A 16,439-nucleotide genomic window follows, 5' to 3' on the forward strand; every position below is an offset into this window, starting at 1 on the left:
AACTGTACGAGGAAATGGCCCCTGTAAACCAATCACGTGAAGTGGCTCATGGGTTACATGTTGCAAGAAGTTGTTTAGGACAATTTCCTCAGAATAGGATGTTATTGTATTAGTTAGGTTGAACTGTGGTATAATGTTGTTAACTTGTATATTTGGAAGAGTTTAAGTCTTGTATTGCTTCTGCCGTTACAATAAATTCTCACTTTTGGAAGAAAAATTGGACTCAGTGAATTAATTGGAAAAGATGAAAGGAAAGGGTAAGGTAAAGAGCAAAAGGGGGTTGGGTGGGGTGGGAAAGGGATGTGAGGAGAGTAGTAGGGTAGTGAAGAAGGCACCGGGTTGTAGACCCCCCCTATTGTGTAACAAGCAAACACCCTACAACACATGTCCTCTCCTCTATACACCACCATTGAGCTTCCCATATTTTTAAAATAATGTATGTATGATAAAACTATTTAATCAATGGAGCTTCAAATACCTGCAATGGAGATTGTTGAATGATTAGGGAAGGTGCAGTAGTTCACTGACAGGATTTTCAATGCCTATCAGTCTGAGCATGCAGATTAATGTCAGCATACAAAACCACAAAATATGTTATAGGGCTTTAGCATATGCCACATGCAGACAGAAAAAAACAACATAAAGTCCAAAACTTGAGATTAAAAGAGAATAATTTTCAAAAGAGAAAGCAAGCAGTTAAGACATGCAACACACCTGTTCCACTTCCTACACCAAGGATATTGATCGGAGACTTTCCATTTGCAAACCTGGAAAGCAAGGTGTCACAATTAATCTTCTTCAAAGATTTTGTCAAGCCTAAAGTCACAAGCAATTAAAAAGAACTCATCATTTATGTTTTATTATTTATCAGAAAAATCTAACAAGCAGAAGCTACAGGATTCCTTATCTCCTTATTCTGTATAACATAGATGTAACCTGACTGTCCATTAAGGAGCAAGTCACTAAAGCCCATTATCAGTCGAGCCGATAAATAACAGATTAGTCATGAATGACATAGGGGGCCTTTCACTAAAGCTTAGCACACGCTAACTGCGAAAGAGCCTATATATATATAATGGGGTTCGTAGCATTTACCGTGGGATTCTATATACGGGACCTGATTCTATATATGGCATCTGAAAAATCGGTGCCAAAATATTTTCCACCTAGGTGTATTCTATAAACTGCACCTAAATAGGCACAATTTCTAGAATACGCCTAGGAGGTTTATAGAATATGCCTAGCACGGCCATTTGCACCAAGTAAAACAGTGTAAATACTGGTGCCTAAGTTAGGCGCAGAGCAGGTATATTCTATAACCCTGCGCGTAGAATGCCCATGACCCACCCATTCCACTCCCATAGCCATGCCCCATTTTTGGCAATGTGTGTTAGAATTTACATGCACCACTTTGCAGAATACGCTTATTTGATTAAGAAAAAATTGTTTTGGCTAAAAAAATATCAAACGGGTGACATCTCTAGGTCACATTTGGCCATAGTCCACATATTGAATGCTCCTGTCATAGTTATCCCCAAGCTAGAATGCCCAGCTCCAAACAATTAAAGATATGTCTTACCAAGTACAATTATATTTAGAAGCACTATTGGATCTATCGGATGCGCATGACACCACTACTATGGCTCAGTTTATCAAGCTGAGCATTGCTTAGAGTGGGCATGTATTCGTCATTGATCCAAAATTTTATTACTTTATATATTTTTACTTATAGATTATTATTTAAAACTCTTATTTTTCAAAAGTAAAATACTTAGCTTAAGGCATTAGAAGCTTCTTCTCTTTAGTTTATAGTTCTCTACATGTTATACTGGAGATTTCTCATGCCAACATGAACCCATGTTTCGCAAAGTTGTTGTGTCAAGGACTGTCTCCTGTAGAAAAAAAGCCAATCATTAAATCTTTGTAAGCCTCACAAAATACAGTTTTCTATCAAATAAGCTTTTTTATCCAATGTACCACTATAGTGGATAAAAAGCTTGTTTGATAGAAAACTGTATTTTGTGAGGCTTACAAAGATTTGATTGACTTTTTTCTACAGGAGACAGTCCTTAACACAACAACTTTGCGAAACATGGGTTCATGTTGGCATGAGATGTCTCCTTCAGTATAACATGTAGATAACTATGAACTAAAAAGAAGAGGCTTCTAAGGTCTTAAGCTAAGAATTTTAATTTTGTAAAATAAGAGTTTTTTTTAGAAAAATAATAATGTATAAGTAAAAATATATAAAGTAATAAAATTTTGGATCAATGACAAATACATGCCCACTCTAAGCAACGCTCGGCTTGATAAAATGAGCCATAGTAGTGATGTCATGCACATCTGATAGATCCAATAGTGCTACTAAATATAATTGTACTCGGTAAGACATACCTTAAATTTGTTTGGAGCTGGGCATTCTGGCTTGGAGATATAGGAGCCCCCTCCATTGAGAGAAGTTAACGATACTGTCAATATTGAGAATCTGCCATAGTTATGGCACAAAACCAGGGTGGAAGGGAGAAAATGTTCCAAAAGACACAGGCAAGACTGAAAACCACAGAGTTTATTTGCCAAAATTCATAAGCAGTAGTCCACAAAGCAATGAGAAGGTGACCCAAGTGATCTTATATGGGCCGTGTTTCAGCATTGAGTCTTCCTCAGGTGTTCCTGGTGTTTGAACAGTAGACTTCATACCTTGTGGATAATTAAAAACAGAATGTTTCAAAAAACAAACTCCAAACTTGAAAAGCATGACTCCACAGTGCCACAAGCAATCCGCTCTGTAGGACACAATTCTTTATTAGATTCATTTATGCCAGGCGGATTGCTTGCTATAGTATGCAGGCGCACTTTTCAAGTTTGGAGTTTGTCTTTTGAAACACTCCATCATTACTTGAATGTAGCACAAAATGAAGTTTTGAAATGTTGACTAGCCTGTTCTTGATTTGTGTTACAAGACGTATGAGGGGAGACTTGCGGACCTTAACATGTATACTCTGGAGGAAAGGAGAAACAGGGGTGATATGATACAGACGTTCAAATATTTGAAAGGTATTAATCCACAAACGAATATTTTCCGGAGATGTGAAGGCAGTAGAACCAGAGGACATGAAATGAGATTGAAGGGAGGCAGACTCAGGAAAAATGTCAGGAAGTACTTTTTCACGGAGAGAGTGATGGATGCTTGGAATGCCCTCCAGCGGGAGGTGGTGGAGATGAAAACGGTAACAGAATTCAAACATGCGTGGGATAAACATGAAGGAATCCTGTTCAGAAGGAATGTATCCTTGGGAGCTTAGCCAAGTTTAGGTGGCAGAGCCGGTGGTGGGAGGCGGGGCTAGTGGTTGGGAGGCGAGGATAGTGCTGGGCAGACTTTTCTGGTCTGTGCCAGAACTGGTGGTGGGAGGCGGGACTGGTAGTTGGGAGGTGGAGATAGTGCTGGGCAGACTTATACGGTCTGTGCCAGAGCTGGTGGTGGGAGGCGGGGCTGGTGGTTGGGAGGCGGGGATGGTGCTGGCCAGACTTATACGGTCTGTGCCCTGAAGAGGACAGGTACAAATAAAAAGTAGCACATATGAATTTATCTTGTTGGGCAGACTGGATGGACCGTGCAGGTCTTTTTCTGCCGTCATCTACTATGTTACTATGTTTGAAAGATGTTGTACCCATTTTCCAGAATATTGAGATAAAGATTCAGCTGCCTCACCTCTTGACTGAATGACAAATTCTTTTTTGCTATGACCTGACCAGATAAAGAGGAGTAGCCTAATGGTTAGTGCAGGGGGGTTTGATCGTAGCCACATGGGTTTAATTCCCACTGCAGCTCCTTGTGACCTTGGGTAAGTCACTTAACCTTCCATTGCCCCAGGTACCAAAACTTAGATTGTTAGCTCTCTAGGGACAGCGAAACTGTCATTGAATCTCTGTATCAGGAAGTGTTTAATTACATACCTGAACGACCTGACTTGTTTCTATTAACTGAAGACAATTCCTTGTTGGATAAACTTCTTTGATCCTTGGAATTCATTATTATAACAGTAGCATATACAATACACACATTTATAATAAAGTATTGATTTGTAGCCATTTTTAAAGTTGGTTACTTTTACATTATTCAAATGCTTACATATGAATTCTCAAAGAAAATACATCTTATGTTCCTATAAATGCTGAAGAATTTTGACAATAGTTACAGCAATAGCAAATATGTATTTATTTATTTATTTATTAGGATTTATTCACCACCTTTTTGAAGGAATTCACTCAAGGTGGTATTTGCCTACTTGCTCCTAAAACTGCATAACAGATCATGCCTAAAACAAAAAAATACTAGCAGTTCCCGAAAAATTTTCTATTAACCTCATTTCACCATAACAAAAAGATGGTCTTAAGAAAGACCTTTGGGCTTACCTTTCTGTGAAAAATGAAACTGATGCAATCAGCCGCATTGCTGACATTGCATCAGTTTAATTTTTCACAGAAAGCCAAGCCCAAAGGTTTTTCTTAAGACCATTCCTTTGTAGCAATTTGTGGTTAAGTGTATCTTCAGCATATAACATTTTCATTATACTTCAAATTTGAGACTCCTGAGGCAGGCACATTTAGCCAAAACACGGTGCCATGTCAAGTCTTTGTTAGCAACCAATAAAGAAGTATTTCTCAAACATTTTGAATGTTCCACGGTTTGTTCTTTGTTGATGTGACTTTGTGTGGGATTATGATTTGTTACCACTTGTGTAGATGTTTTTGCCTCATTTCACCATATAGGCTATCGCAGGTGACATTTACATTCACTGCTTCTCATTTCACCTTATATAGGTTTAGAGGTTTCTTTTATTATAAAATTCCTTGCTTACCTTTGTACAATGTCAGGCAGCTTCTTCTCAATGAATTCTAGCATGCACTGGTGCTCTGTGGAATGATGGAGGAATGCATGGAATGTTTCTGCATACCTTTGTCCATCTGACAGTAAACTTCTCATGGAAGATGCCATCATTGCCTTCCTAGATAAAAGAAAAGAAAAAACTCAGAAAGGCTTTGTGCATATACAACGCAGAAGAGACCTGCTAGGATTTCAGAAGATGTCACGAGTAAATCATGAGCTCATTGAATATGCGGTTACCTTCTCTTACATGAGCACGCAGTTGTGGAATGCATTACCTACTGCCTTGAAAACAATCAACGAAATATCTAACTTTTGTAAATCTCTGAAGACGTATCTCTTCAACAAGGCCTACAAAGAAAACCCATAGCTTTAACTAGATCACCTTGCCAATCCACTCCAGTTATGAAAGTCTTCCTTCTATACTTATCGGCCTAAATCTTTTCCTTTTTTCCCTCCTTAATCTTTATGCATCATTAATTGTATCTGATATCCTGGAATGACGATGCCATAACAGGACTCTGTAAGCCACATTGAGCCTGCAAATAGGTGGGAAAATGTGGGATACAAATGCAATAAATAAAATAAATGTTCTTGCAATATTGCATTACCGTTGAATTGTTTTTTACGTTTACCAGAAGCAGTAAACATTGTTTTATCTCTGCTCTTTTTTTGCATCTTTCTCCTGAAGCCTTTGTGAAATAAAACAGACCAGAATCTAAGAGTGTTAGCCCAAGTGAAAGGATTAAGGAGCCCTTTTACTAAATAGCATTAAGCCCTTAATGTTTGGTTATTGTGTAGAAAAAGGCTACTGTGCAACCATGTTAAGGGGCTTTTGTAGTAGTTTGACAGTTTCTGTGCATTACACCATGTTACTGCATTCTTCAGATTTTTTTCCCCTCAGGTGGTGGTGTAGCACAGGCAGCGGAACAAAAACTTAATAAACTTGGAAACCTGGAAAGGGCATGGAAGTGTTAGCCAGCATTACATATACCGAATGCTGATTAACACAGACTTAACAAGTTAATATAACATTGCAAACGTGTTGCTGTTCTATTAATTTGTCTGAAATTGCTTTGACTTCTCTACCTAAGTCTTTAGGAGTGAATTTGACTAAAGTTGAAAACAACAGTCCAATAGCAAGTATCCCCTGGATGGCTAAGCTCCTGGAGTTTACGGTAAATGATCAGCTTCAAATTTTTATAGAATTCCAGCATGGTTTTCGATCTCATCACAGTATGGAAACACTACAGAGTATTCTAGTTTCAAAGATAAAACATTTTCTTAGTACAGGTCAGCAAACTCTTTAATTGCAATTCGACATATCAGCAGCTTTTGATGCCATCACCCATTCTGTTCTTCTTTATACATTAGCAGAACTAGGGCTTATCTGGTAAAGTTCTGAGTTGGTTTGAACAATTCTTGAGTAACAGACAGTACAGTGTGAAGGGATTAAATGGTAGATCATCCAGCTTTTCTGTTATATATCGCTTTAAGGGGCCTTTTATTAAGCTGCATAGGTGCCTGTGCGTCCCAGGCACTTAGCCCGGGTGGTAATTTCATTTTTTACTTGTGTCCACTAAGCGTGCCGGAAATGTTCTGGCGCATGGCTTAGCTTGTAGGTAGGTGGGGACTGTCGGGGTGGGGGAGTGAGAGGCGCTGCACCAGGGGGGTCCACACCAGGGGGGGTGCCGTGTTGCACTGCACCCGGGGGGGGGATGGGTGCGCGCAGCGGCAATCCACCCAGGGTGTCAGCCAAGCACGGAACGCCACTGCACTCTCTCTCTCTCTCAAACATATACACTCCGAGAAAAACCTTGCTAGCGCCCGTTTCATTCGTGTCAGAAACGGGCCTGTTTTACTAGTATTTCATAATCACTATAATTCAAAGTGGAGCAACTAGGAGTGGCATTACCATTATTAGTATTTAGATTTTGTTTACACATTTTTCACTAATAGCTCAACTTGAATTACATTCAGGTACACAAGTCCCTCAAGTACTTTCCAAGCACACCTTGATATGTTGTCTATACATAAACTTGGAGGACTGGGGAGAGGAAGGTAGGGACAGATGCTTCATATTTTATCATGTTTACATGTTAATGCATTAATCACTTTATTAACATTTTTAAAGTGCAGACCTAAAATAAGAATATACTACCCAATATTCAAAGAGATCTAAGTGGGATCCTGTCAACTTAAATTGCTCATGGCCATCCAATCGCTGATAGTCAGCAGCACTTAGCTGGGCAGTGCCACTGAATATCGGCTCTGACTAGCCATTACAAAAGTGGGCAGGTCAGGGGTGGTACAGGGGACAGAGTTGGGAAGGAGCTGGCAGTTATGCGGATGCCGGCAATATTCAGTGACGGCACCTGCATAATAAAAAAAAATATCAGAGGCCCTCCAATCTCTTCCTCCAGTCCCTATCCCCCTCTTAACTTAAATAACTGGACCAGTTGTATATTAAGGTAATTTGCTTGAGAGCCCCACTTGGGCCCACTCACAGTTTTCACTAGTGCAATACTTTTTGCAGGATTCCATTTTTAAAGTCTGTCACATAAATTGCAACTATGAGATCCTTTCCCTTTTGCTATGAACTAAGTTCTTCACTTTCTTTTGTTAGTAATTAATAGTTCAAGAGAAATATATCTGGCTGATATTCAGCCAGCAACAGTCAGCAATTTTTTTTTAAACACTGACCATCGCTGGCTAAATTTACACCAGATATTCAGTATTTGAACATGTGTGGGCACTGGCACTGAATATCCGGGGCTAATTGTCCCAATGCTGACTGCTAGAACTTATGTGGGTCTCGACCAAAACTTAGCTGTGGCCCACATAAGACAGACTGTAGTATCGTGAGGTTGCCACTAGAGGTCACAGCAGCCATTTTGTAAAGGCAGCCATTAGGGGCAGAAGCGAGTGGGCTTCTCTCCTACTCCCACTCCCAATTCTGAACCACCAGTCATTGCAGGTAGGCCCGGGAATGTCTATCCTGCATGTTGGAGGGGTGCAAGGGAAATGAGGGAAGGTTTGCATGGTTTGGAGGAGGGTGACATGGCTGGGGGAGAAAGGAGGGGCTTGGAGTCACTTGAAAGAGGGGCAAGGGGATTGGGACTGGAGGGAGAGATTGGAGGGCCTATGCATATTTTTTTGGAAGAGACAGCTGAAGGGAGATATGATTGACGTCTACAAAATCTTGGGTGGTGTAGAATGACTAGAGGATATTCAAAGAAATGACATTGGAATACATTTAAAATAAATAGGAGGAAATAATTTTTCACACAAAGAATAGTCAAGCTCTGGAACTCATTGCTGGAGGATGTGGTAATGGCAGTTAGCGTATCTGGGTTTAAAAAAGGTTTGGATAAGTTCCTGAAGGAAGAGTCCATATCCTGTTATTGAGATGGACATTAGAGAAGCAACTGCTTTCACTAGGATTGGTAGTATGGAATGTTGCTACTAATTGGGTTTCTACCAGGTACTTGTGACCTGGACTGGCCACTGTTAGAAGCAGGATAATGGATTAGATGGACCATTGGTGTGACCCTGTATGGCTATTCTTATGTTCTTATATGTTCTTATTGACTCAAATAAGAACTAGATCCAATTAAAGGAGTCTTCCCCACTATAGAATATCCAACAATTTACCCCTAGTCCCACAGAGATTAAAGTAAGCCAGAAATGGAAGGGTTATGATGGAAACTAGTAGACTGCAACTTGTAACATAAGGATACCTGATAAACATAGTAACATAGTAGATGACGGCAGAAAAAGACCTGCATGGTCCATCCAGTCTGCCCAACAAGATAAACTCATATGTGTATCCTTACCTTGATTTGTACCTGCCTTTTTCAGAGCACAGACCATACAAGTCTGCCCAGCAGTATTTCCCGCCTCCCAACCACCAGTCCCGCCTCCCATCTCCGGCTCTGGCACAGACCGTATAAGTCTGCCCTCCACTATCCTCGCCTCCCAACTACCAACCTCTCTTCCCCCACCTGCTCCGCCACCCAATTTTGGCTAAGCTTCTGAGGATCCATTCCTACTGCACAGGATTCCTTTATGGACATCCCACGCATGTTTGAATTCCGTTACCGTTTTCATCTCCACCACCATGTTCCAAATGATGCTCCACAAAATTCTTTTGCTGCAATGGAAAATGTTGATGCTTTGGAAATGAAATATTAGGTGGTGCCAGACAGGAAAAAAGGCACAAAGGGCCTCTTTTACAAAGCTGTGCCAGCAATTTCCGTGCGGCAAATGAGAGGAACCTCATAGGAATTGAATGGGGTTCCTGTCATTTACCACACAGGAATTGCTAGCAAGGTTTTGTAAAAGAGGCCCAAAATCTCCAAGGCACAGAAAACTCCCACTGTTTTCAGTTTGCACTATCAGAGGTATTAGCTTAGGAACACAGTGCAAAGGCCATAAAATGCCTTTCAGGATTGTCAGCTGGTATGAGAACAAAATTATTTAGAAGGGCAATTAGAGGACAAAGATAAGATTCTAAAACTGTTGTTATAATCAACCTGAGAATAAATGATCTTAGCAGAAATGAAGATTTCCAGAGGTTGAGGGAAGGGCTAAAGCTCATGGTTAAAAACTGTAGCATGTACAGAAGTAATAAGTGTCTGAGGAAAGGTTTCGTCACATGTACAACTTCAGTATGATACTCAAACCTCGGTGTAAGAAAGAAGATTTTAGATACACAGTGGCCTGGGACAATATGAGGGAAATTGTATAAGGGGCTGCGTTCTTTAAAGACGTAAAGTATGTGCTCACTTTGGGGTCTTTTAGTCATTTACACATGGGCATAGCCATATACATATGTAAATGACCAAGGGAGGCCCAAGACAATCTGCCGTCTGAGGCGAGGAATGAACTGCCGCCTTGGTTCTTCCTCTGCCCCCTGGCTCGTCCATTGCCCCCCCCCCCCCCCATGATCTGACATCTCACCCCTTCCGTTCCTTCCCCAACCCCCTTCCTCAAACTTACTTTCTTGTTTGTTTTTTTAAAAGGTGGAGCAGTGACAGCCTTGCCGCCAGTCCTGGCCCCTTCTCTCTACTGTGGCCCACCTCTCTGAAGTAACTTCCTGTTTCCTCAGGGGTGGGAGAAGGGGCCGGGACCAGTGGTGGGGCAGCCTATGGGAATCGCTGCTGCTGCTGTCGTCGCTACCTTTTAAAAAAAAACAAAAGGTAAGTTCAAGGAAAGGAGTTGGGGAAAGAATGGAAGGGGTGAGATGCCACCTCAGAAGAGTGCCACCTGAGGCCCTACCTCAGGTAGCCTAATGGTAGGGCCACCACTGTAAATGACATCTTATAAAATACCAACAAGAGCAAAGTACATGCTTTGAAATAGAGACACATACTTTATCAATATGTACACATGGGACAGTGTATGGTTGGAGCACACAAGTAGGCCCATTATAAGATAGTAAAATTTAAGCATGTACTTGAAAAACAGTGCAGATAATACAGCAGCTTTAGGGCTGGTGCAATTAAGTACATAAGTAATGCCACACTGGGAAAAGACCAAGGGTCCATCGAGCCCAGCATCCTGTCCAGCGGCCAATCCAGGCCAAGGGCATCTGGCAAGCTTCCCAAACGTACAAACATTCTATACATGTTATTCCTGGAATTGTGGATTTTTCCCAAGTCCATTTAGTAGTGGTTTATGGACTTGTCCTAACCCCTTTTTAAACTCTGCTAAGCTAACCGCCTTCACCACGTTCTCCGGCAACAAATTCCAGAGTTTAATTATGCGTTGTGCCACTTATGCTAGCATTTTATCTAATGGTTTTTATCTTTACTGTTAGGTCACTGTCTATATTGTCAGAAAGAGTTACTGTGCCTTTTATATCACACATCTGTTTGGTACAAGTTACCTTTCATGCTATACTGCATATGCTTATTATGTTGGTACCAACCCATGCATGTACACTACTTCACACTACCATCGTCTCTTTTGATACTAGTGTAACCTGAACAAAGATTTACATATAGCAAATTTAAAAGAAATCAGAACAAATATTTCTTCACACAATATGTAATTAAACTCTGGAATTCATTGCCAAAGAATGTGGTAAAAGCAGTTAGCTTAGCAGGGTTAAAAAAGGTTTGGATAATTTCCTAAAAGTCCATAAGCCATTATTAAGATGGACTTGGAAAAATCCACTGCTTATTTCAAGGATAAACTACTAAAATGTGAAGAGGACAAAATAACTTGGAACACGTGTAAATTGCAACCGAGGTGGAGTCTCATATCACTTAGCACGGATTCTCATATCACTCCCATGGTGAATCTAAACTCGTGCATCAATCTTTAATCATTGACTGAAACCACCTCCATCCTATTGTTGCAATTGTAATCCATTTAACAACCTGTGCTGTCCACAATATCACATAAAAAATTTATTCCAAAGACACTTAGCTTAAAGAGCTGATGTGCTTAGCATTCCAAACTGGTGTGTATATATACCCCGACAGGTGCCTGTTTCGCCACGCTTTATCCAGGGGGATCTCACACCATTTAACTATTGTGTGTCTAATCACAGCTTCTTACATTTTAGTAGTTTGTACTATATTATTGGAGAAAGTAAAGCCATATACTTTTTACAGTATTCCTAGGATAAGCAGCATAAAATCTGTTTTACTGTTCTGGGATCCTGCCAGGTACTTGTGACCTGGATTGGCCGTTTTTGGAAACAGGATACTGGGCTTGATCGACCTTCGGTCTGGCCCAGTATGGCAATGCTTATTTTCTTATTTTAACACTAGGAGGTACTTTTACATCTCTTAATATCTCAGTCACTTTATGCCAACTTTCAGAATATTTGATTGGGGAATGGAACAGAGCATTCCTTCTATTTCCTAATGGGGGTATTAATTGTTTCTGTACCCAAAAATGTAAACCTCCTGTTAGCACTGATTCTAAATATATGGAGTCAGTTATCATCAATGAAGGCTCTAAGAATAAATAATTTCTTTCATATATTTTTACATCAACAGCAAAGCTTCCAATTCTGCTTTTTGTGCAGAAGCATTAGCTGGCAAATCTATTTTAGTAAGGTAATTTCCTTGTGCTGGAACTACAGCAGCAGCAGCTTTCCTGGTTCCTAAATGTACTACTGATGTACCATCAGTAGCCCAAATATTTGAAGGAGAAAACTCCTTTACCTTCTCATTTGCTTCTTCTAAAGATAATACAGGTAATATGAAAGGAAATTCCACCTTACCATGATAAGCCCTGTTTATCTGTAGCTACTGTCACTTACTATATTACAAAGTAGTAAATTTAAAACGAATTGGAGAAAATCTTTCTTCACTCAATGTGTAATTCAACTCTGGAATTCGTTGCCAGAAAATGTGGTAAAGGCGGTTAGCTTAGCAGAGTTTTAAAAAGGTTTGGACGGCTTCCTAAAGGAAAAGTTCATAGACCATTATTACATTGGACTTGGGGAAAATATTTCTGGGATAAGCAGCATAAAATGTTTTTGGGGATCTTGCCAGGTATTTGTGACCTGGATTGGCCACTGTTGGAAAAAGGATGCTGTCCCAGTATGGTAATACTTATGTACTTATATATCACAATCTAACTTTTTTTTTAATGTTTGAGGGTGCTAAACTGAACACAGATTACCTCTCTCTCTGGCATGCATTCACTCTACTCACAAAGCTAACACCTATGACTGTAATGATCTCAAATTAGCTATGGGACTCTTTTACTAAGCTGTGTTAAGAAATGGGTTTACCTCGCCTTACCTGGTTCTTTCCTGCACATTAAGCCCACTTTTTGCGTGGCCATGAATAAGCCTTTTGTGGAATTTGTTTCATTTTTGGCGTACCCTAATGTTACCATTAGCACAGGCCATTAAAAAAACAATTAATGCAGGATTCCTGTTTAGGAGGCGGTAAGGGTTCCTGCGTTAACCGTGCAGTAACCAGTTAGCACGCAAATGTGCACCCACAAACTGTTTACTGCTTCCATGCCCACTTTCCGCCCATTCTCCACTCCTGACATGTCCCTTCAAAACAAAAAAACAGATACAGAAAAATAAATACTGCACGCTTAGTGAGCACAAATGCCAAAAGTAACACAGGATGATTTAGAATGTCCTGCATTAGGCCATTTTTGCTGCATTATGTATATGTTAGCATCCTATACTTAGTAAAATGGCGCCATATTAAGAACTTGCATGACTGTAATACTCTGTAAGCCTAACAAGCCTAAAATAATATGGTTTGAGCTTACCCCCCCCCCCCCCCCCAGCCAATACATATTACATCTGCCATCCCAGCAGAGAATGAAAGGGTGTTCATTTCTATATTTGACCAAGGAAATAGTTAATACTTCTTTGTGCAACTTAAAAAGAACACTGATTTTGCTGGTCCAATGGGCTCCTTCAAGGACTGGCTTCTACTTCTGCTGCTTGTGGTCATATTCCTGGAACTCAGGTACTAGCAAAACAGCCTCTGTAACAGAGCTGTAAGTCTCCAGTCTGTAGCCTGTGAAGCTGTAGGATGGCAAACCCTTACAGAATAATGCCCATCCTGGGATCATTGGTCCCCTTTTCTATTAGCATGAAAGTTGCCGATAGAGGCAAGGATTAAATTAAAAATATATACATGCGGAGATTGGATGGCAGAGCCGGTAGGGGGAGGCGTGGCTAGTGGTTGGGAGGCGGGGCTAGTGCTGGGCGGTCTGTGCCCTGAAAATGGCAGATACAAATCAAGGTCAGGTATACACAAAAAGTAGCACATATGAGTTTATCTTGTTGGGCAGACTAGATGGACTGTGCAGGTCTTTTTCTGCCGTCATCTACTATGTTACTATTAGTTACGTAACCCAGGCCTCACCGCCACTAGATCAGTCCCCAGGAGGCACTCATCCACACCACCCCGCAGACCCGGTTCACACACTAATTATCTTCAGTTCTTCCTACTCACTCAGTCACTTTGATCACCATTCGAGTTTGGGTATGGGTCAAGGACCAGAATAGGGATCCGGGTTTTGGGGGGAGGGATATTAAGCAGGACTCCTGAGTGATGCTTTACCAGTCCGGGGAGCAAGTGTCCTCACTCCCACTTCAAAGAACCACTTGGCACTCCAAAGATTTTATTTGATGCAAACTCAGCTTTACTGAACTGTTCTGCAAAAAGCAGTGCATCCATTTATAACTCCATCTGTATAGTAGCCATACTCCTGTCCATTCAAGATTGTGTGTTACAATCTCAACCACTTTCCCTTGATATTCTTGGCAATTTTCAATAGGTACACATTTACACTCATCTCTTGTTCTTTACCCATACCTTTGGGCCAGTAATAATCCAGGACTGCTCCTGATATTCCTGATCACAATCCAACTCCTTCAGGCACAGACCCTTTCGGCTGTCCTCCTTCCAGTGATGCACTCCTTGTGTTGCACCCTGGCCTTGAACAGGCGTCCCCTGCTCTAGTTCCTGCTCTTGGGCTGGGTTCCCCCTTACCCACCCATAACGCCACATTCCTTCACAGTTGCCACATTTAGGAGCAGCAACTACTTCTAAATTCAGCCCAGATTTATTCTGCCACTCCAGAACCCTCTCCTCCAAGGGTCCCAGTGGGGGCACAGGCAACCAAAGAGCCCTTGCCCCCAAAAGTAAAAGTCTTTATTACCTCCAAACTCCACCTCCTTTGTCAATCAAATAGCAAACCCAACAACACACTCCTTGGGCTGGGCTGGGCCGGGCCTCCCTCCCACCCAGGGACATTCTACGCTCTCCCCACAATGACTTCAGGGAAAAGCCGTCACCACTAAGTAATCCCCATACAATTTGGGATTGTATGTATAATTATATTTAAAATCTTATATGGACAAGCCCCAGCATATTTGAGATTTGTGATAGAGTTGGTTGCAAGTGGTCAATGTAATCCACATTCTAAAATGTTGTATTCATATTTGGATTTAGCCTGATTTTTGATAATTTTTTAGGTACTATTACTGTTATTTTTGTATTTCCATCTTATTGAGATGTCTTTTTTTTAATCTGTGATGAATCCATGTGGAGATATGGCAGAATATAAATTATGAATAGTATAGTATAGTCTTGAAATGTAATGTCCACAGGTTCCCAGCTGAGCCCCTCTGGAGTGCAACCCTTCCAGTCTACCAAATACTATAAGCAGCCTCAGAGATATTTAGAATCCAGTATGGCTTTCCCAGGGATTACTTACTGGTCTCTTACAATCACTGGTGGTGAATGTGGAGTGGACTGATCTGGGAAGGGGCCCTGTTTTGCAGAAGGGAGACATGGAATACTAGATGGATTATGAAAGCTTGTGCACCCTGTGACCCTTTCCTATCAGCAAGAGCAATTTCCATGTTTATACATTCTTTCGCACTGCTGGATTTTCTGTTCATTCAAAATGCTATACTGCAGAATCGACAGTGACTTTTTTATGTTACACTGAGAGATTATAATAACAGTTTAACTGGTTACCAAATTTTTTAGGCAGGTTAACAAATGTTTAATGTTTACCAGGTCACCTAAATTTCAGCTTTCTGAATCTATGTTTTTTTTAACACATAACTCAGTCGGATGATTGCTCTGATCTTAAAATCTAGACAGTCAGGATTCCATATGTTGAATTCAGTCTTTCCAGAAACAACTTGCTCAAGAAAAAACAAGAAAATATTCAAAACAAAAATCATGAAAGAATCCACAGTGAAAGGCAGCAAGAATCCCTTCTCAGGCAGTCAGCAGAAAGCTGCTTCTTAACTGTTTGGTGCTGCCTGCTGCTCAAGCTTGTGAATTATTTTCAAGCTACTAAAGTTTTGTGTGATCATGAATTTAAAATAATGACATCTGAGGGTTGTTTAACCAGTTCTTGCTCTGAAAGGATCATTACTTACGTTTAGTGTCTACTATTCTTGGTCACAGCAACCACACTATTTTTTTTCAGGAGTGTTGCAACAGAGCCGCAGGAAGTGGCTGTGTCGAAATGCTATAAGCTTTCTGTAACCCCACCCACAGGGACGAAATGTTGGTATGAAGCCAGTAACTATCTCAGATCCTCACACAAGCTGTTCTTTAACAGTGAAAGAAATGCTTGATTGTTCATGCATTATAGAACAGCATCTCTTCTTCTTAAAATGTTGCATAGGCTTCCAGTTTCCTCATGTATAAATTTTAAGATTGCCTAAATCTTTAAATCTTTAGCGGGTCTAAACCCAATAAGCTTATCAAAGTATTGCCTCTTATTGTCATCTGGAAGGGCCTCTCGTACAACTTACTCCTATGCTTTGATGTCTATGAGCTGTAGAGGAGTTGGATTAGTTACTTGGATATTTCTTTTAGATATTTGGCTACAAAGGTTTGGAATTAGATTCCTTACCAGACAAAATCTGCCTTTCCCTATCTTTTATTTAGAAATTGTTTGAAGGCTTTTATGTATTCATAAAATTTCATGTATTCATACATTTGGATTTAGCCTGATTTTTGATTGTTTTTAAGGTACTATCCAGCTTATTTTCAAAGCAGATCACCGGCCATCTTCCGATACAAATCGG

At 40.6% G+C, this 16,439-nt stretch overlaps 1 protein-coding gene across 1 annotated transcript in view; it reads right to left on the bottom strand.

Annotated features, from left to right (window-relative positions):
* Positions 1-15,829, bottom strand: part of HNMT (histamine N-methyltransferase) — a 34,355-nt gene extending 18,526 nt beyond the window's left edge. The window contains exons 1-4 of the mRNA XM_030209352.1: positions 15,783-15,829; positions 13,837-14,039; positions 4,860-5,006; positions 715-767 (exon numbers count right to left, since the gene is read on the bottom strand). Coding sequence (XP_030065212.1) covers positions 715-767; positions 4,860-5,006; positions 13,837-13,856 — 220 coding nt within the window. The 5' untranslated portion in view covers positions 13,857-14,039; positions 15,783-15,829. The remainder of the gene's footprint in view (positions 1-714; positions 768-4,859; positions 5,007-13,836; positions 14,040-15,782) is intronic.
* Positions 15,830-16,439: the final 610 nt, after the last annotated feature.

Source organism: Microcaecilia unicolor, chromosome 7, assembly GCF_901765095.1.
Source record: "Microcaecilia unicolor chromosome 7, aMicUni1.1, whole genome shotgun sequence".
NCBI classification, from domain to species: Eukaryota; Metazoa; Chordata; class Amphibia; order Gymnophiona; family Siphonopidae; genus Microcaecilia; species Microcaecilia unicolor.